The 23,023-nt window shown below is 31.5% G+C and overlaps 1 protein-coding gene and 1 long non-coding RNA gene across 2 annotated transcripts in view; both read right to left on the bottom strand.

Moving 5' to 3' along the window:
* Positions 1-269: 269 nt before the first annotated feature.
* Positions 270-746, bottom strand: LOC108907026. Its single transcript, XR_001964318.1, has 2 exons — positions 650-746; positions 270-600 (listed from the first exon to the last, which is right to left on the bottom strand). It is a non-coding gene; the product is annotated as an uncharacterized LOC108907026 (long non-coding RNA).
* Positions 747-3,383: 2,637 nt separating this feature from the next.
* LOC108907030 (hillarin) overlaps positions 3,384-23,023 on the bottom strand; it is a 126,063-nt gene continuing 106,423 nt past the window's right edge. Inside the window, exons 4-13 of the mRNA XM_018710538.1 lie at positions 18,952-19,068; positions 13,289-13,482; positions 11,852-12,038; positions 10,616-10,749; positions 10,096-10,239; positions 9,769-9,987; positions 9,506-9,714; positions 9,067-9,197; positions 5,387-5,644; positions 3,384-4,689 (exon numbers count right to left, since the gene is read on the bottom strand). Coding sequence (XP_018566054.1) covers positions 4,399-4,689; positions 5,387-5,644; positions 9,067-9,197; positions 9,506-9,714; positions 9,769-9,987; positions 10,096-10,239; positions 10,616-10,749; positions 11,852-12,038; positions 13,289-13,482; positions 18,952-19,068 — 1,884 coding nt within the window. The 3' untranslated portion in view covers positions 3,384-4,398. The remainder of the gene's footprint in view (positions 4,690-5,386; positions 5,645-9,066; positions 9,198-9,505; positions 9,715-9,768; positions 9,988-10,095; positions 10,240-10,615; positions 10,750-11,851; positions 12,039-13,288; positions 13,483-18,951; positions 19,069-23,023) is intronic.

The following is a 23,023-nucleotide window of genomic DNA, read 5'->3' as shown; positions in this document are numbered from 1 at the left end:
AGGAAAAAGTTAACGGTTCCTTCAAAATCTATAATTAATATTTTAAAAACATTTCCAGAACAAAAGAGTGACTAAAGAAAACTCCTCGATTGAAACTATCATTATACTCTATAGCTACCAAGCGAACATAATTTTACAAGTATCCAATGCTACAAAATATGATGCATTCAATGTCATTGCCTGCTATTAGTTCTATTATTTCATAGTAGTTCTCGATTACTGGAAGAACTACATTTATTAAAATAAATAATTTAAATAAAACTACAAAAAAAGGAGCAAAAATATATTTCATTAAAATCTGCTGGAATATAAACAATGCAAAGAAAACAAAACATATTTGTACTAAAAGTAACGGAAAAATGAATTTACATTGAACAACATTTAATCGTATGGGAAAATAAACATGTTCCAAGCACGATTTAAATGTACGCAACAAAAATAAACTGAATTTTGAGCTCATAGCATTGACAGCTCGTCTCTTATGGAACAGGGACAACATGTGATTGAAGATGTTTTATAGCAACATCTATAAAATTTCCTTCACTGACAATTTCTCGAAGGGGGAACCTTTGAGACGGCACAACCTTTTCATCAACACTGCTAAAAATATTTGTTAAATTATTCTAATTACCTTTTTAAAACATATTACCTTCCAAATGTTGTATTAATAGGGACAGCTCCATGTGTGAGACATCGTTTTCCAGTTACTGTTACCTTAATATCTGTAGCACGGAAATGCTTCGAACGGACATAATTATCCTTTGATAAATCATATTCAGATATGGCTAAATTTTCTAGCCACACTGCTCGTATTGCAGGATCTTATGGTATTCTACAAATAAACACAGAGCTAGTGTTAGTATCAAAATACAAACATAATAAATTAACAAATAAAATACTTAGGACACCTTACACCCTTGTAAAAACGCCCATGGAAAGAATGTCAAACTTACTTGTGAAAAGAAGTAGCACATATTTGGCTCTTTTTCCTATAATTGTCGGCATATTATATCAAGAATGAGGTATATCCTTGTATGTTAATCAATTAAAATGACCGCTGTACCTAGCTATAAAGATAAAAATGTAACATTGGTGGCAGCAACGTCAAGGACGTCACAAAGTACCAATGTTTGTAAATACACATATGTCAACACTTCACTATCGAATGTAAATAACGGCGTACCCTTTATTTATTATTCTGAGGTTCCAGCCCCCTGAAGTCCGCCCTTAAGAATAATCTTTTTTTATATATCTCAGAACCCTATTGTACGAGAATCACTAAATTTGGTATACAGGGGTTTTATGACATGTGGAATCTAATGGTGCTACGTTTTTTGGCGGGGAACGCCCTTAAGACAATTTTTCGTGGGCCCCCTTGTCTTTGGTGCCAAAAAAATTTGGTCGCATATTTAAATTTCTTAAAAATTATCAGTCCACTAGAAAGCCATTAAATTTAGAAACTTTTTGTCTCTTTATACTTTTTTCATAAAACGCAATGTTTTCGAGAAAAATATCAAAATGTGATCGAATGCACATCGTGATTCGCCATTTTCCTCAAAAACATTGCGTTTTTCGAAACAAATATTAAGAGAAAAAAGTTTCTAAATTCAATGGCTTTCTAGCTAACTAATAATTAAAAAAAATCAAATTTGCAACCAAATTTTTCTGGTTCCAAAGACAAGGGGGGCCACGAAAAAGTGTCTTAAGGGGGTTTCTCGCCAAAAAGCGTAGCACTGTGAGATTCCACATGTCATAAAACCCCTGTGTACCAAATTTAGTGATTCTCGTACAACATGGTTTTGAGATATAAAAAAACTTCTTAGGGGCAGATTTCAGGGGGCTGTAACTCCGAAAGAGGGGGCCAGTTGGCAAAAAGAAAAAATGCAGGTCCCCTGAATTTGTCTTAAGAATCTATGACCAAATTTTGATGCATGAATTTCCGGACACCCTGTATATCAAATTATGATATTAAATGGTGAAAATTAAAAATAATGTTATTTTTTGACAGCAGTTTCGAAACGAATAAACTAGTTATGGGAAATTCCCAGAAAGATATTTTTCTGAAAATATTCCCAAAATATATTTCGGGAATGTTGCTAAATGTTTCCCAGGGAAATATTTCCAAGGGAAGTTACCCAGAAATATTTTCCACCACTTGCAGACTGTTTTCCAAGCACGACTCACGATAATAAAGCACCTCAAAGGGAACATACACTACTGCGTCCACGTCGTTGTTTCTGGGTAACCCTAAAAGTAAAAGTATGAAAACTTCCACTCTTTTGATTGCCGACGTCACATGAGATTTTCAGTAAAAAAAAAATGGCCTTGAAATGACCTTGAAAGACACCAAGAAGGTCGTGTTTGAGGTCACCACTAATTGCAACAAAATAACTAAAGTGAGCTTTGTACTATTTTCATCAACCGCGTCCTTCGGAGATATCCAGCCCACAAATTTAAATAACCTTTGAATGACCTTCAAGGTCAACACTGATTTACGCCCTTAGAGTTTTTGGATGTAAAATTTCCCGCTCTTTCGATTGCCGACATCGAAAAAGGGGGTTTCAATTTAAAAAAATGGATGTGACCTTGAAATAACCGTCAAGGTCAAATCCAAGGCCACCATTGAATTCCTCGTCAAAAGTTACTACAAGAAATGTCCTTAACATTTTTCAAAAATAATTTACCTGGGAAATTATTCAGGTGTTTCCAGACTTTTTGGACACCCTGTATCTTATATTGAGAAGACTTTTATTTATTTTTTTCTTTACTGTTAATCAGCGATTGCTGGACTATAGAGTAGGCCATCCGCAGTACTGGTAGCATCTTCTGCAATGTTCCGTAATGACCTTCGCTGAATCGCTCCTTTCATGGGTTGCATTGTGAGTTTTGACAGTGGCGGTAAATGCATTCCGCGTCCTCGATTTCGCTAAGCTGAACAGCATTTCTTTATACTTTGATGTGTAATGCATTCCGGTAAATTGGCCATAACTTCCACAATTGGAATTTCAATACTTGTGATATTTGCACACAATATTATTAAGACTATAAACTTTAAGATGAGCAAAAAAAAATTGAAAAAAACATGGTTTTCTACTCTGATATTGCCCCTTAAGTTTCTAAGGATCAACGAACAAATTTGCATTTTATATCGCACTGGCAGAAAATCTGCAGAGGATCATTTTTTCTATATTGCATATTTGGCAGAATAATAACCATATTAAATATACACTGTCTTAAGCCGGCACCATAAAAGCAATACCGAAGAACAATGTCAGTCAGTAACACCTAGTAATATTAGGACTAGGCCAGATGTAGGCTTAAGATGGGGTTAAGAACTTGAGGAAAAATAAAATAAAAATAAATATGTTTTATTAACTCTAACAGTAAGTACATACAAATTTTATATAAACAATAAAGCAACTTAAAGCCTGGAATTGTAACTTTAAGTTTTAAGTCAATATATTAATAATTAACAAAAAAATATATGATTTAATAATATGTGCATACACTATTAACAATTACAGAAAATATCCATTATGGTGTGTATTCAACCCATACATTTTCCAATTAAAAAATAAATCTTTAATTTTTCGTTATTGCACTCTCTCACAAGTTGGACGAAGTTATTTTCATTTAATATATTTGGGCAAGTGTTAGGCCTATGTAAGCTTTTTAAACTGCATTAATTATAACTTTTAAAGTTCCTATGTAAAATGTAATAAATACTGTTACATCATTATGTTGTTTGTCGAAAGTGAGCACCATTTTTAAATTGGCCTGCTTCAGACAAACAAAATCGAAATTTAAGAGGATTGGGCATTCTTCTGCCTAAAGTATTAGATTAGTTTAGAGGCTTTTTCATTATACTGTGAACATAGAACTCCACAGATTCTTGGTGTCAAATTAAAATAGTTTTATATTTTTCACATTTCTGCAAATGTATTTACTATATGCAAGTACTAGCATACCAAATTTCATTTTAAATCACTAAATGAAGTGACTTTGGATAGAAGTATCTTTAGTTAAATCCCTTATTTTGATTCTAATAATATGTGGCACTTTTATGTACACGGAATATTGAAACACCTTATAGAAAAATGGTTTTATATTTGTAGCAAGCTATTTGGTTGTTAATATGAACTATAAATCTTGAACTATATATTGACTTAAAAAGTAAAAATTTACTTTTTTATTTATTTATTTGGTTATATTTTTAGTATTTAATGCCATATCATCTTAATGTGTTTGTTACCTCGATTGAATTAACTTTTACAGGATACAAAATTATGTTCATTAAAAGTTAGATATATTTTCTTATAAATTTTAGACTAGATAAAAAAATATGTTAAATAAGTTATGTGTCTGTCCAAAGCAGGTAAAAAGTAATATAAAAAATAACTAGTTCCTTTTTGAGGAATTTATCAAATATTTACAACAATGGGTTAATAAGTGTTTTTCGCCTGCCGAATCCAGTACCATCTCTCTTGTATAAATATCTAGACCATATTGACCCTCTTCGGGGAAACTTATATTGAAAGTGACGATGTCATCCGATACGCTATGTGATACAAATTTTGAGAGACGTTTTTCCTCTACCCCATTTTTATGTAGTGTAGCCATGAAATCAGTTAACTGACGGGACATCCTGAATTGAATTTCTAGTTCTCGGCCAGCAAAAACTAATGCATCCTGAAAAAAATTATGTGTTGATATGGTCATTTTTCTTTTTACTAACACTGACAGACATACGGAAGTTTTGAAACACAATCATTTTTATTGTGTCCAAATTACTGAGCAGACTATACATTGTCACCAATAAAATACACAGCATATGTGATTTTTTTTTTATAACTTCCACAGTCTGTTAAGTTTAAAACCGATTTTATTGTAACAAAATGTGTGACACTGTCAATGTGCGGTCAACGGAACTACATAGTGGGAAGCCTTACGAGTGACAGAACAAAATTTTATGAGTATACATGTATCTACCATGAAGTTATAACGTTTTGCGTGAAGCGAGTTTTTGATAGTTGTCAGGGAAATACACATTGGACAGCAGTCAAGATCTGTTTTAATTCCAGTGAAACACACAGGAATGTATCAACCCTTACAAGTGGCGTAGGGTGAGGGGAGTGTATCATGTCCTACTGTGTTCCTGTGGTTCAGGAGGTTTTGTGATGACCAAGACAGTGTGCACGATGACGAGAGGACAAGCCGAATGAACAAAAACATTGAAGCTATGCTTTAATGTCGAATTTGGCATAAAAAAATCACTTGATTACTTTGGGTTCATAATTTGACATTATTTTCTAAGAAAAAACAATTTCGCAAATAGGTTACTAAAAGTTTTCCCACATGATGCCTACCTTATAGACTCTCTACTTACTTGATGTGTAATGGGCACCAATCCGAATAGTCTTGTAGCTTTTGTGGGGCCCCATTCGCCACTGGCACAGTCAGGCAGAGGCACCATTACAGTTTGTAGGTCTTCACAGCAAATTTTAAATTTACATACACTCTTGAACTTCATAGGTTCTCCGGTAAGGTACTCTTTGGGAGTGACGGCATTTGCAAAAATATCCAATAAAAATGCTCCACTACATGGTGCATGAACTCTAAATGCTACCATATTTCCAACGACGGACTAAAAAAAATAAAAAAAATACTGTTGTAAAAAGCTAGGTTACAAATGAAATAGAAAAGTGATATAAACTGTAGTGATAATTGTTCACTAGTCGCTTCATTTTGTATTTCTGTATTTACTATTAATTGAGGACTTCTACTGAAGTTCATTTACTAATTAAAATGCCAAAAGAGAAAAGAAACAAATGGGAATTATTTCAAATGTGGTTTGATAGCAGCGTTGCCAGACGTCCCGATTTTGGCGGGACGTCCCGCTTTTTAACCCAAATTTAAATGTCCCGCTTTTTCCGCTCTCGAATTGTTTTCTCCAAATCTGTTATTAACGTCCCTTTTTTTTAGACCGTTATTTTTTAAGATAAGAGTGAGACTTTTTTTTTTAGGCATCAATTATACAAACCCGTAGTACGTCCCGATTTTGGACAAAAGAATCCCGCTTTTTTATTCAAAAATTTTCAAAATCCCGCTTTGCCCGAAAAAAAATCTGGCAACACTGTTTGATAGCCATCCTGAGGGTTATTATTACATAAATAATGGAAGAAATCCATTTTGTAATGTTTGTAAACAAATTATGTATTATATAAAAATTAGTGGGATTTGAAAATCTATGTGGTATACAGTGCTGAAAACACTATTTTTCTATGAATCTACAGAACAATGACAAATGTTGTTTTAATAGGTTTCTTAGTCAGTGCAAAAAAGATATTGGATTCACCTAGGTTGTCATTAAACAAACAATTTCACATACTGGAAATATAAAAAAATATATACAATATGAGTATATGATCACAATATAATATGTATATCCAGTCTGTACTGTGATAAGGAAAAAAAATGCAAAATGTGTTAGAAAAACATCCTGTATACATTTTGGAAAACATAGAAAGTTCTAAGTGGTACATGTTTGAGCTCCAAAAAGTATCTACTAATCTTATGGGAACATACAGGAAACATCAGAATAACACTGCTACTCCCTATAATTTTTTTTTACAATGTTTCTTATAATGGAGATTTCGAGCCCTTAAGAAGACCTAATGATTTAGATTTTGGGTTCTAACTTTAAAACCATCTTTTATATTTTGCTAAAATTTTGGTGTTGTATATTACAGATAACTTAACTTACTTTAACTTACCAAGTCCAGAAACCTTTCGAATAGCTTAAGACAAACAAATTAACATTAAAAAAAAACATTTATTAGCCAGTTTTCTAAATCAGCTACATGCACAATTGCGCACCATTTAATTTGAAGCATCTATTAATTAGTACATCAATTATTAACAAAGTTATTAGTGTTTAATATTTTGATAGGTAGGTAGATTGAACCAAACCTGTTTTATGGACACCTAAGTCACCTGATATAAATCTGTTAGATGTTTTTGTAAGGTCATCCAAAATAACTCATTTATTCACCACCCACAGATATTAGAAAATAACTTTTGCTGAGAATAACACAGCTGTAATCAAATTCATAACAATCCTGGAATATTTCATGTGCACCAGAAGCACATTTGTAGAATAAAAAAAATGTATGGAGAGCTGATTTTGAACGCTTGTTGAAGTAATATTTACTTTTTTTAATTTTTTATTTATTACATAAATGCAGCGCCGGACTGGCCATAGGGAAAAAGGGAAAACTCCCGAAGGGCCGCTTGCTCCAACATTTAATTAGATATATTTCAAAAATTTGAAACTTTTTTTGAATGGAAAGCAAAAAAAAATTCAAAAATTTAGTCGTTTTTTAATCTATGTTTTTTTTTTGGAACAATATTTAAGAGACATGCAAGTTAAATCACAGATGCTTTTGGGATAAAGGAAGTTCATTATTTGTATGTTAGTCAGAATGGTGACATAGATGATGATGATGAAATTACTTCGAATGTTAAAGACAATCAAAGTAAAGAAAAACAAAAAAAATCTTGCAGACTGTGTTGTGTGCTGCTATAGAATTTTAAACAAGTATAATCTTCTGACGGACACTTATCGAACGCTTAGTTTAGCATACAAATATCTCCTAACTCTTTCTTTTACGCAGATGGCTTGTCAGTGATAGTTTAGTATTTTAAAATTTATCAAAAATTGGTTGCAAAATTCCATCGCACAAGAAAAATTAGAAACCTTTATACTTATGAACTCTAAAAAAGATATTTTAAACAAAATCATGATTGACGCAGTAATTGATTTACTAACTTCAAAACATCCAAGTTTTAGAAATAAGCATTTACTATAATATTATTTTGAGATTTATCAGATGTATTTTAATCGAAATTGCTGAAATGATTAATACATATGATTTAACAATACGCTTTCCTTGGTTTTATTTTCGTACAAATAATTGTGGTTTATTCTAGAATTAAGTTCTTAGATTACAGCTTTTATATTTTCATGTCTTATTTATTATAGAATACAAAATCGTATTCTATGGTTCAAACTTGATGGATTTAGAAAAGTCTCTAGTAAAAAGTTACTGAGTAAAGAGCTTAAAAGTAGTCGAATGCAAGGTAAAATTATTCACTGAAAAAAATAAAAGAAATCATAAACTAATTGATGGATAAAATAAATAATACATTTAAAAATTTTCAATCTTCTCAACTTTGGACTATAAATAACGACTATTTCAAAACTCTACTCTAGAAAAACCCGTTTACGTTTTACTATGACAAGCCAAGTCAGTTTAGAATTTTTTAGGGCCGCTAGTTTGAAAAATTCCCGGGCCGCTTTTTTCTCCCAATCCGACGCTGCATATTTATTTTTTATCTTGACCTTATTTCTCTTAAGCTAAGACCAATCCTTTGAAAGGTTTTTGGATTTGATAGGAAAACAGACTAAATACATGAAACAATTTATAAAAATATAAATGCCCATTTCAAAAAAAACCAGTCGAAACCTCTTAAGACCAGTGATTTTTCAAAATTTCTCGACGTCTGCAACTGACATCTGTTGATGCAACGTCTGTCAAATTTGTGTAAAAATGTCTTGAGACGGGTCCATTTCTGGATACCTTCTGGTTATAAAAGATCGGTTTTAACATCAAATCAAGGAATGTAATTCAAAATATGCAAGATGGTTTCAAAGTTAGAACCTAAAATGCAAAATCTCTAAGTATCTCTTTGGGACAAACTTTAGGATAAACGTTATAGGAAGTCCTAGTATTAATTTCATCTTCCTTATATGCTCCAGAGAGATTAGTAGATACTACCGGACATTCCTATTGAGTGATAGAGAAAATTCATTCCAGAAAAGTACATAGTGAACTCTAAATTTTGTCAAGTGTAGTGTCATTTTTACATATTTTCTTAACTATTTAGTAGTAATATTGTGTCGTGGCATATTTCCTGTGAAAATGTTTATATTTACATTAGCAAACTAGGTTCATTTCTGTTAGGAGTTACATACTCTACTGGCAGTCATATACATTTTATAGTTACCTGCATCACAAATCTTTTGAGAGAAACTCCGTCATAACTGTCTCCATCGCTGTCATAGAATTTAAGGTTATAGTGAAAAATTAAAGTCCCCTGCATATGAGCAGGCATAGCGATACGAACAGTTGCAGCTCCTAGAAAATTAAAAAAGTACAGTTATAAAGTTAAATACAAACTGCAACCATTAGTTGCGGTTGCTGAAAATTAAGGTAGTCATATTTTAATAATGAAACATGATATGGTCACAATTTTTTATGGGATAATTTCTAGGGCTGTAGAGTATTTGCAAAAGGAAAAAATTTCTATATATATATATCATTTTTTTGTGGCAATTCACTATGTGCCTATAAAAGTTATTTCCCAAAAAATGCTTAATTATCAAAATATTACCAATTTGATTTTCATTAGCCGCCAGTGGCAATGTTTAATACATTACATCTACCTGTTGAATCGGTGAACATAACAGCTTTTGTGTTAGGGTCTGAAAAATAGAGACCATAGCGGAAGAATAAGGACCTTACAAATGGAAGCTCTTCAAACTCCTGCAACGTAATAGGATTTTTTAAGAGTTGCCATTCAGATTGTAGCGGGAAGAATTCGTAAATGAATTCCTTTGGATCTGTCAAGAAGTAGTGATCATCATACTCATATCTAAAAAATATAAATGTAATTTTTCTACTTTGACATACGGCAATACAATTTTACCTTAAGCTATCTGACTTTGTTTTATTTCCTACTTTTGGTACATCTTTAGCATTAACAAGGTGTCTAGCTCCCCAGTTACACTGCACAAACCTCCAAGCTCCAGCGACATATACAGCATTCCATGAGTTTCTAAAGCGGTTGTCTTCAAATCTTACGCCTGGTTGGTATCCAGCTGATTTTGAGTAACCCTTGATCACCACACAATGAAGACCTGCATAACTGGATAAAGACAGGGATTAATGCAGGCAAAGAATTGTATTTCTTATAAACCTTTAATAATTTTTTTATAAAGAATGTGCAAATTAAATATTTGTAACGTTATTATACCTGCACAGTCGCTTGAATAGTACGTGATAACTTTCAGTGCCATTTTTGATCCCTCTTAGGAGTCCCATAGGAGTGTCACCTCTTAAGTTGTCATCGAAAGACATCGTATTTAGATTTTTTACTGTGATCCATCTAAATATTGTTCTGTAACATAAAAATGTAAATACTGAACTTATTTATGCTCTAAGTATTCTAATACTTAGAGTGAAGGTAATACTCAATATAATGTATTTTTTTTAGGGTGTTACAGTATTCCTATGATAAAATTGTATAGGTGGTGGTTTTCTGGCCAGAAATAAGAAAAATATTAAAATGCTTAATTTATACGACAAAATGTTATGTTTTATTTTTATTCTAATTTGTGCTTTAAAATTGAGGTATGTTGACTTACATGCCAACATTTTTCTTATTATTGGTCAGAAGTTCACATGTAGAATTTTCTCAGTGGAATAATGTAGTACCCTGTATGTCACATATTACTTAAACTAATAATATATAAAAAAAAAAGTAAATCACTTGCCTTGCCTTTTCTATGTCAGACCCACATCTGCCGACAAGTTGTCTTACCAAGTCGGTAAAAGATTTTTGATCTTCTTGAGCGACTGATATAGCAATTTGATCAACATTAGTGAACTCTACAGGATCATTGTAAACCTACAAAAGGAAAAAAATTAACACATATTTGAAAAATATACTAATTTAGATATGAACATTTTGAACTTTACTATTATTTATTTAATATTCAGTGTCGAGAAGTGAATGGACCATACTTCAATAGTTTCCTTAGGAAAAAATAAAAAGATTGAAATCAAGTTCCCTTAGTACATTGTGTCCTTAAAAATATTCTCCAAGATATTTTTTGTTGTTTGTTTTTGTTACTATTTTAGATATTTTAATAGAATTCGGTAATGCGGCTTTTGGGTTACCCAAATGAACATAAGCTTATTTTTCATCTAAAATGTACAATACGTGAAACAACTTGGTTTGCAGGCCTCCGTGACAGTTGTCATTTTTGGGCTGGTTGCCACGTTGTCGAATAGTTCTAACCCTTCGTCTCAATTGGAATTATTTTGATTCTTCTAAATTTCTGCAGCCTCTGTGTATAATCTTATCCAAAATTTTCTTTTGCTAGAATTCTGGTATTAGATGTATCGTAATATATTTGCCCTGTATTCCGCAACTGTTGATTTTTCTGCATTATTCTTCAATTGACTGTTGTGCTCTTGTAATTTCATACTGACATGTCTTCCCACTTATCCAATGTATACTTTTCTTCACATACATGGGATGCTGGATATACCAGGTGTTGTAGATGGTACCTATTAACATTATGGTTCCTTAAGGTGCGGCCTATCTTGTGAGTACATCTTTTATATATAAATATTTTTTTATGATTTAGGCTAACTTACTACTTACTTCTATTCAAATATCAGAGTATAATGAGATAGAGTCATCAAATAAAAAAATAATATAGCTAGCTACAAATTTAGTAGAAAGATAAAGTTTAATTAAATTGAAATACCTTCAATTAGGTCACATTAATTGATAAACTAAAATAAACCTATGTGTTTATCTTTGTCTACTTCAAAAACCTATCTCCCAAAATTCCATTAAAATATTTAAAAAAATGGAATAAAAAAAATATTTTTGGCTCCTAACTTTTTAAGGAAGCTAGATTGTACTAAAGTAATTTAATCTATCTGTTTTTACCCAAGGAAGTATGATCTATTCAATTCCTGACATCCTGCATATCTACCTGAAATTTGCTTAGTGCAGGAGGTGCTGGTGCAGGTGCATGACTGGGATACGGTTGCAATTCCTCAACGTATCCATCGTTGTGGTCCAAATAGAGTGACTCTGCTTGCATGTACTCACTTCTTTTTTCATTAATTAACTCCAACATTTCATGACTCTGTTTTTCAACTAAAGCAGCTGTTGCTGCCCTGTAAAAAACGTATTTTAAAAAACTAATAAAGACTAAACTAAAAAAAAATAAACTTGTGTATCTCCCTGTGTGTGTAACAATGTATGTATATAAGTTATTTTTAATGGAAAAATATTAATTGCAGATCAAAATAAGTGTGCAAAAGTGTAATTCTTAAAAAAAAAATGAAAATATATTTTATTTACTAATTAATTTAGAAACGAATGATGATTTATTACTGAAGTAGGTTCTGAGATTACCGCAAATAAAAATTTAAGAATAATTCATTTCGCTTTTAACTTTAAGGAGTGACAACAAATATATAATTGTTTCTTTTAATGCTTACACGCATAATGACTTTTAAAATTCATTGTTTAATCAATTGTGTTACCATAACTACAATAGCAGGTGGGTTAAGATGATTTCAGCATGATTTGCTTTTATTCTGTAAGTAAAAAAAAATAATAAAAAACTTCAACAATACTAACAGTACCACCAAAACATTGTTCTAGTAATTTTTATACTTTAGTGCACAACTGCCTTAATTTTTCTGTAAATAATTATAATGCTCAACTCTGAAATATGTACCTTTAGAGTAAATTGTATTTTAATCATATAGGTACACAAAAATATTTTACACCAACAAATTATATATATTTTTATAGATATTTTTGTTTACTTTCTGACATATATACATACAGAGTGGTAGCAGGAAATTCACCATCTCTAATTAGTTCTTTTAAATTCCAAGACAGAAAAAAGTGCAGTAAAAATTGTAGTAACATTTAAAAAAATTATATTACTTACAACGTTGATATTGAGACAGAGATAGAGATATACATACCTAAATTTCTATAAATGTAATACTCTGCATATTTCTACAAATTTGTATAGAGGTTTTCCTGTAGAGGATTACGGTTACAGTCATATAGAATATGATGAATTTTTACACATTAAGCTCATGACATATTATTTTAGCTAAACTCTCTTTATTCTCTTTATTCTTAGAGACGTAATCGGTTAAATCGCTACTAAGAAATGTTCCATTCAAATATTCCAATTATTTGTATATCACAATGACATGATCATTTGTTTTAGTAACAGATAGTAAAAAATTGGAAAAATTTTCATACGGTATTTAGGTATAGATATTTGCATTTTTTCACATCTCTCACCTATAAGCGAAACAATGGAAAGGGCTAAATTTTTCCTGACATCATTGGTCAAAATTTTCTTATATATTATATCGTATAAGTATACACTTCTCACCTTTCATGCTCCAGCATTTTTCGTGTAAGCGATTCTTTCTTTTTATCCCTTCTTAAAGTCATGTTTTTCTCCAAGTCTTCCCTTTCTTGTTGATGTCTTAAAGTTAAAATATTTTGATCGTCTCTTTTCCTTTTCATCTGCATCTCTCTTTCAAATCTATTTGTCAACCTTTCCAATTCCTTTTCCCATTCATCCTAAAAAACAAACACTTTTTAGTATATTTTTTAATAATGACAATATCTACTCATTTATTGTATTTTGAAAAAAAAGTTAAGCATTTGTACCTATAGAACATAGAATGATTTAATTTAAGATGTAATAGAGAAATTCACAAATTTATTATTAAAAGTTTCAATTTCACCCAAAACCAGAAACTTGATTTATTGGCTTCCATGGTAATTGTCAATGTTTGAATAATTTTCAGGCTGATTGCTGTTTAAATACCTATATTGATGTTTTGAGAGACATAAATACGTACGTCTCTCTTCGTCAAAAGAAACTCGGAAGTTTCTTCTGAAGAGAAGACGGTGTATGTCTCTAATATTCAGGAAGTTTAAGCCGACGACATGACAACCAACTCAGGAATTATATTCAACCAAAAAGTTAGAAAGATTATTTATCGTTTTAATTTCCTTATAAAATGAATTAATTTTGTAATAATAATAATTAAATCATGTAAGTTAAGCACTATTTATATTTTCGATTTCCTTAACAGTGGTGGATTCTCATTTTAATGCAAAATAAGTCAAATCTCTAAAACTGCTCAATCTTCGATAATTTATTTCAGAAAGCTCAATTTCAATTTCGAATTAAATATTTAAAGAAAAAATATATATATATTTTAGATCACTCAGATCACTTTTTACTTTTTAAAAAATTTTATTTTTCACTTAAATTATGATTACAACTTTCAGTGTTTAACAATAGATTATGAGTTACAGCGTTAAAGACTTAAAACGACTGGATTTTACTGTGAACTGAACTGACTAAGTTTTTTAGTTATATTTATAGGTTTTCTTATGCTAACGCAAGTACAAGCATTCTTAGAATCTGCTGCTGTGCTTGCGCTTTACATGAGATTGCTTTGTTTCGAGGAAGTTGTTATCTGTGGTGTCATATTGCTTGATATTTAATATTCTTAGATAATTTTCGTATATAACATATATATTAAAAATATTTCAGAAACCTCAATTGTATTTTAGAATATATAGTCGGTTTTAATCCAGGAAACATAAATTCTATTTTGGAAATGAGTTTACGCATCGTATTTGTGGTGATCATTGTGTTTTGGGTATTCAGAAACTCAGTCAAGCGTTGCGATCGTTCAGTCTTAAGTGAACATCAGAAAAAAGTTTATTTAAATACTTGAAACCTTTGAAGGAAGTTGCTTCTGCAATTACTACCGTTTCCGTTTTGTACCACTGTCTTGTATCTTCGAAAGATAGATTTTTTCAGTTCTTTTCTTCCGTCCTAAGTATCTTTTTAATATACAACAGTAACTACTGGAAAAGGATAACTAAACCACTGTATTGATTACTGCAACCTTTAGATTGTAGTATTATAACCAAGTCGATTTTCTCAACTCATTCGTAAGTGACTTCGGATATTTCAGCTATGCCATGATTGTGGTAGACTTTTTTGCAAGACCGTATTCACAAAGAAACCCGCTGAATGTTAAGTCGTGTCAGGTTTTGAATATTTAGGGATTATCTGGTTTCTGGCACCCACCAATAACTGTGGGTTACAGTTATTGGTTGAGTGGTTCGTACTGGGTACAGTATCCGTGGTTTGGAAATTTCGGTTCATTGTTAATTAAAATAATAATATGGTATCACTAATCTGTTGTATGAGCTGCGTAAATCCCACAGTCCTTCGGTCTCAAGTCCATAGTTCGAGTTTGAGACGTGAATCCGCCGAATATAGAATTTAATTGATTTTTAAGTTCTAGAGGTTATTTTCTGGTATTCATTCGAAAATAAAGGAATGCAAGGGTTGGCTAAGTCTTTAAATAACCAAAATATGCAATACAATAAACCCCAAAAATATAGACCTTTGGCTCTAATTAGGTTTTTGTTAATAAAAAAAACCTGGAGAATAGAATATAGAATAGAACATTTCTCGCGATTCAGATGTGGGTATCCAAATAAATAGGGTGACATGCGTTTCATCCGGAGAATAGGCCACTTTTTTGTGTACATTCTATCTCTACTCGTTTCCACATACAACAATTGTTCGAAATCGAATCCTTAACGATTTGAATAAGAAATACGAAAACGGAAAGAAGAAACAGGCCAGGCCTTCTCTGATTTCCTCGAGAGTAGACATTGCCTTCAAAAGCAGCACGACATCTAAAGGTTTTGAAGAGGCGTAAAATTGAATGTCACTCTGGGCCCTATTGCGTGCAAAATAGTAATTGTGCGATACAAGTACTGGGCGAGTGAATAAAACGTTTCATTCTTCCAGGATAACTTTCTAATCTTAAGACACACCATTGTTATTCTAATGGTGTTTCCGACTGTTTTCTGAAGCAAATCGTTGATATGGTCTATAAAACGTCGTTAATTATCAAGGCCAAGGACTCGAATAAGTAGATTTTTAATTATAGTACGTAATTTCATATAATTAGTAAGAAACTGTACTGCACTCCGTAGACTTTGATATCATTTTAATGGATGACCTTCGGAAGTATGCAACCGGTAACTATATCCCTGAATCTGACAAAACAGTCTTTACGTCATTGTGTCACAGTTATGATAAAAGAGATAAAGTTTAGTATAAGAACAAAATGACAAAAAAAAATGAAAAAGGTATAATGATAATTTCATAGTACAATGATTAACATTTTAGTACTTGCATTTTTTCTGGGAAATTTATACCTATTATACAATTTGGATGAGAAATATTTATCATACATACATGCGGAGAGAATAATGAGAGACAAATGAAAAACAGATAAAAGATTGGGAATAAATGATAAGGCATTATTAAATGGTGCCCCAAAATTCACGCAAAAAGTAATTTTAATAAAAAAACAGGTTTTTAATTAAAAATTGTAATTTGTTTATCGATTCATAAACTATACAGTATAGGGTTATGTATGTATGGAAAAGCAATAATACCATACAGGGTAAATGACCTTCACAGCTATTCTGGCACATACGCACTCTTTCGTCGAAATTTTCATAAATGCGGCTGAATTTCGTTGATACAGCGCTCCATTTTATCCTTTAATGCGTGGGTGGTCGTGGAATTATTGGCTTAAACCTTAGACATAAAAAAAACCCAAAGAAAAAATTCAATGGCGTTAAATCGTATAATCTGGGCGGTTATTCTGATCACCAAAACGGGAAATTACACGACCAAGAAATGACTCATGCAGTAATTATTTCTCGGGCTGTATTGCATGTGGCACCGTCTTGTTGAAACCACATGCCTACATCAATATCTTGCAATTTAGGCACAAAAGACTGGATTATCATGTCGCGATAGCGAGCACAATTAACTATTATTGCCTGATCAGCCACATTTTCGAAGAAAATGCATCCAGCCCAAAATGCGCACCAAACAGTAATACGTGTTTCGTCAGAATACGCTACCTACAAAGTTGAAGCTTTTGATATGTGCACAGCAGGGTAGATTAACAAGGCGATGCTTATCCAACCACTTTCCAAATGGCTGGATTAAATGCGGGGAGGACTCGATAATATATTTGCCAACATGATCCCCAGATTTGAATCCTTTGGATTTAACGTTCTGGGAACAAATCAAAGAAAAGGTTTATTCTATCCCGGTAGAAACCGTTGATGAGTTGGGAGAAAGGCTAGAGAATGTCTATCCAAATCGACTAATTGATTGAGTAGAACTACTTTTTTCCTAAAAATACTAGACTTTGTGCTTACGTGCATACTGGTATGGGTCACTTTGAACAATTGTCTTCCTAAAAGTTTTTTATTTTAGATGAATGTTAGTTCAAGTTTTTTTTTCAGCTAGAAAATTAGTAGCATATGTTTTCCATATTTATTCATTTAATGTGGTGTATCTAGTTTAACCCCAATTATCTCGGAAATAGTTAATTTTATTGGCATTCCAGTAGAATACTTTTTCGATAGGGGTTATCGAAAAATGGTATAAAATTTTGTACAAATTTAATATCTCAAATATATTACGTGACAGTAACCTTTAGAGAAACCCCGTTTGCACGACACTGTTTTAATGGTATTGGCGGTAGATTGTTTTTGCAAAATATAAGTTTCCCAGGTCTACATTGGTGGAAGTTGTTTCACATCATGTATCTCGAAAACAGAAGCAATTAGGAAAAAAATGTATTTAGGTTTTCATTTTATTTTGACTAGCTTAGCATCCTTCTAAAATTGTGCCAATAAGTTTAAGGACACTTTGTATAATAATGAAGAAAATTGGTGATAAAAAAGGAAGGATTAAATTTACTTAATTAATTTGATTCAATATATCTTCACTTTTGTTATTGAAAATATTTAAATAGAACGATTTAACACAAAAGTGTTACAGCTAAGAACCTTTCACTATTCCCAAATCAACAACACAACTATTTAAAAAATAACCGTTTCGAATAAAGGTTAGATATGCAACCCCACAGACTTTCTCGATCGTTGAAAATGATGCATATAAAACAGCTGAGTAATTTGCAACATATGGTCATTCGTAATTGAATTCTGTGACCCATAACAAACAAAGATAAAAATTGATATATCACTTAAATAGTACTGTTTTGTTCAAACTTATGTGTAAAGGGTAGGTAGTAAAAAAGTGCAACTTTTATTTTTATATACAAATTATTTTTTACACAGGCTGTTACAAATTCGCTTCTCACTACAGGGATCTCAGAAACGGTAAGAGGTACGAAGTAGCTTAAATGGGGGCAAAGTTGCGTAATCAGCGGACCAACATTATGCCTCTAAAAAATAATGATGATGGTCCTGGAGAGACGAAACGTTACATATAAAAATTGATTATGTCATTCGATAGAGAGCAAAAAGTGACCATGAGAAAGTGTTCTTCTTTTTTCAATATCACCTCAAACAAGGCTGAAATGAAACAAACATGGATTTCCAAAATTTCAGGTTTTTTTCAAATATTTCGAAAACTAATCATGTTAGCCTTGATTTTTTAGAGGCATAATGTTGGTCCCCTGATTACGCAATTTTGACCCCATTTAAGCTAGTTTGTATCTCTTACCGTTTTCGAGATCCCTGTAGTGAGAAGCGAATTTGTAACAGTCTGTATAAGAATGAGTGATATAACACCAATACAAATACATATTTTTTATGTTTAATATTTACGAGAAAGTTATTATACCCTAAAAAACAGTATACAGGGTGTCTGTAAATAAGTGCGAAATATTTTAGGGGGTGGTTGCCAAAGTTATTTTGTGAAAAAAAGTTCATATAAACGTAGGTCGAAATATGTGTCGTTTCCGAGATACAGAGTGTTTAAATTTTAATTTTGAATTTATTTACAAACACACTGTATGTATATTATATATTGTATCCAAAAATTTATAATTGCTTTTAACAATATCTATATTTACGTTGTACTATTGTGTTTAGACTAAAATTTTATGTAAATTCAAATAAATTCTGGAATACAAATGTTAAGGCGCTATTAAAGTGAATAGTATAACTTACCCTAATTTCGTCTCTAATTCGTTTCTCTTCTTCTTCTCTTTGCCTTTGGAATTTTCTGTACAAGTCGTCCTCTTCTTTCCGATGTATCATTTCTAATCGCCTCTGCTCATCTCTGTCCTAGAACAACAACAATAACCAACCTTTAATAACAGAAATAAAAAAGCAAATATATAGTAACTTAAAAAAATAAATATTTTTTTCCTAAAACAATTATATCTAATACCTAATTGAAACGTGTCATGTTGCAAGTAAATTAAATTAGAATTTTTAAGAATAAGAACTGAAATGAACATCAGGCCGGACATAAATTCTAATAGCTTGTCCGCCCCCACGGAGCCTAGCCCGAAAACAACAAGGGCAGGTCAAAGATCCCAGCTGAGGCTAATTCTGTAACTGGCAACGATTAGGTACACAGACCACGGCATAACAACTCTAAAAATCTGTATGATATTTTATTAAATATAACACAATTTATAGGTTTTCAGATATTCCTAAATGCTATGAATTGGTTTACTGGGTTTGAAAAATGTATACCTCAAATGGTTCGCAAAATTAATGACTGATTAATTAAATCTCACTGACACTTGGCACCTACATAGTATCTATTTCTAATAGTTTTCGTCGTGTACCTTACATCCAAATTAGCTTTTATTGAAGCTGTATTAATAATGTCATTTATAGAAGCAAATCTTGCTAAGTGGGTGTCAAATATTGAAACATCTAAGAATGATTGATGGATCATGGGCATTTTAATTGTTTTTGTTCAACACTCACCTACTGTTGAAATTTTGTTCCGTAGACACATTGACAAAATAAATATCAAAAAAAGATGGCTTGTTTTAATTAAATTAAGAGCAGTATCTACAAAATTGTTAGATGATCTAATTTGTACACTATTTTCGACACAATATTTTATACAATATACAATATGTATCAATAAATTTCAGTGTTTTTAATATAAAAATATAATTTTTGTTCTTATATTATTTCAGAAAAATAAATGTATGAATTTAAATCACTCAATTCAGTGTCTTATACAGGGAGATTCTAAATGAAAACTAGATGTACATAAAAATATTTCTTATGAAAAAATAAGATATTTTGTGCTATTTTAGTTTAATAATTTCGCATCACATACGCATACACAACTAAGAATTAAGTATGTATCTATTTGCAATCGATGATAAACAATTCATTATTATTATTCAGATTGGCGATCTTGCTACGACAATGATTTATTTGCTACTAACGTTTATCATATCCGGAAATAATTGCAAATCGCAACATAAAAACATGAATTATTACTTTTAATAAGTCTTCATATATGAAAGAGTATATTCAATACTATAGAGGTATTTAAAAGACAAGGAAATAAATCTTCACACACAGAACCACCTGTTGAAATCCATTGCGTTTTCTACAATTAATTGTAAGTATTTATTCGGTTTGATGTTATAACAAATTTATTACTATTTTCAATTCAAATGCGACCGATTCATTCGTGTCTCTTTGGTTGATTTTTACGATTATATTTACAGTTCTAATCCAAAATATATTACAAAGTTTCTGTATCTATTTTGTTACACTTGTACAATGTCTAATTACTTTACCTGTTATCAACCTGATATTTAATTCAAAATTTTCGAAATTTATAAATTACTTATTTTCTATTTTGAAATAAAATAAAGCAAATTCACAACCTAATTTTAAAAAGCATCATAGGATTTCCTAGATAATATAATCGCGCGGAGACTTGTGCGGGGGAGGGGCGGCATATTATTATTATTATTATTTAGGCCGCATGAGCGCCCAGGAACGACTAACGTTGATAAGCTCTAACCATTCAGTGCAGAAATGAGAAAACCTGGAAAACCTCATTATAAGCGAATGGTCAAACGCCGACCTGTATCAACCTCTCACACTGACCCAAACCAAGGTACTTCCACTCCACCAAACCCGCAGAGAGGCTGCCTAATACCCCTCTACGAATATAGCTGATCTACGGTAGATGTTGGGTATTTTTAGTTTAGTTAACAAATTTTGTTCAATATCTTTGTTAAAGTTTAAATAATTGAGACTGTCAACTATCAAGTACATGTATACTTAAATGTTTACATCTTAATTCACATACTATAAATATTTCCAGGCCAGCCTGAAAGCATTATTGCTTTCTACGGTTAGTTAGTCAATATAAATTAAAATGACTCATTTAAAATTATTTCTAGCAAAAACATCCAAGCATGCACATCTTGTTAGATACTATAACTATTTTACAAAAAAGTTGTAGTAGATCTACTTCATCTAATATTATTTCACGGTTAGTTGATATGAGTAGAATAGCTATTTTAAAATCCTTTTACTATGTTAGATGAGAATGATAGGTATTTACAATAAAGCGGTTAAAATTAAATCGGGGACATAAATTGTTTAAGGAAGATGTAATTTTTCCAATAAAGAAAATCTTTTTTGTTTCTGTATATGGTAATAATTTAGAAATCAATTTTTATACAAAAAGTAATGTGAAAGAAAAAATGATGTCTGTAAAATGTCAGTGTAAAAAGTTTAAAAATTAATTTTCTACTTATTTATTTATTTCTATTTATTTCTACAAGTTGTATAGGCTGAATTCTAACATTAATGACGAAAATTAATAATAATATTAAATACTACAGACATTTAATGCATACTGAAAATATGGCCATACCTCCCACAATGAGTTTATATAAATAATAAGCAAGCAATTACAAGTGTCAATTAATAACATTGACCCTAATCATATAGAAAGTCTATTATTAGTGATTTCTGGATTTTTATCGAGGTTGGAAACTATATAATAAAACCACAATTGAAACGTAACATTCCTATGCGCCGTTCTTGATGTTCTTTCAGTTCAATTATGGATTGATTATTTATAACAATCCCGCAGTCTTCAATTAAGTTTGATTACTTTCATCTTATATCCGGCGACACTTCTTTTAATTTACTGTGTGAATCTGAGAAATTAACTATCTCTTTAAGTTAACTACTTCTCTTTGTAATAATTATTGCAAAATTATAAACTGAAACAACAATAAAATGAAACCAACATTTTTCAAAATATTTGTGATCCTACAAAGATCTATTCATTATTCCAAAATTGAAAAAACACTCGCCTAAAAGGAATAGAGCAGCTGCATTCGTACAAGTATTATGAATTGCCAAACCACCGAAACCAAATCTGCCGAGAAAAGAAACTAAGCCGTCAAAAATTTGAAGGAAAATGAAGAAATTACCATACTTCCGGTCGACGCATCAATAGTGAGTACAATGAGATCGTCACTCGGTCACTTGCAGGATACGTGTCACGTGTCAATCAAATTAAAGCTCTACTGGAAAAAACGAAATGCCATCAAAAAAGCTGAAGATTTTATCGATAAGACCAAGGAAGTCCTACTAGATTCAGATGATCTCCTAGTGAGATTTGACGTGACGTTGTTGTTCACAAGTGGCGATAAAAGAAGCTTCGGAAAATTTCATCGAAGGCTCATTGAAGAAGACAAGAATGAGTATTTAGTGGACTTATCAGAAATATGCACTAGTTCAACCTTCTCCTTTAGGCACTAGTTTTATGAACAAACTGAAGGAGCAGCTATAGGTTGACCCATATACATATAACATTGAAAGATTTCTGAAACGCATCGATGGAATACATCAGGGCATTAGCTTCACTATGGAGATGGAAGAAAATAGTACCCTGCCATTCCTATAGTCTGTATGGAAATGAAAGAGAGTAATAAAACCCCGAGATAAGAACCGGCCATGGGCGTGCTAATATTTCATTTCAGGTAATTATCGGGTAACACTAATGCTAACAGGTAATGGGTGTACATTAGTATATTTTACTGGATACAACATAGGGCAGGAGCCAGTGTATTGTGACAGATCAATCCAGTTTTAGAGCTGAATATACAAAGACGTGCTAGTGCAGTAGAGTAAAATTCGACTTGTGTTTAGTGACTAAAGTACACTCATTTTATTTTAAAAAAGAAATACCAACGCTAAACAAAATTTTAAGTGAACTTTCAGAGGACAA

Source organism: Anoplophora glabripennis, unplaced genomic scaffold (assembly GCF_000390285.2).
Source record: "Anoplophora glabripennis isolate ALB-LARVAE unplaced genomic scaffold, Agla_2.0 scaffold166, whole genome shotgun sequence".
NCBI classification, from domain to species: Eukaryota; Metazoa; Arthropoda; class Insecta; order Coleoptera; family Cerambycidae; genus Anoplophora; species Anoplophora glabripennis.
Note: the sequence above shows the minus strand (reverse complement) of the source record. Positions and strands in the feature narration are given on the sequence as shown.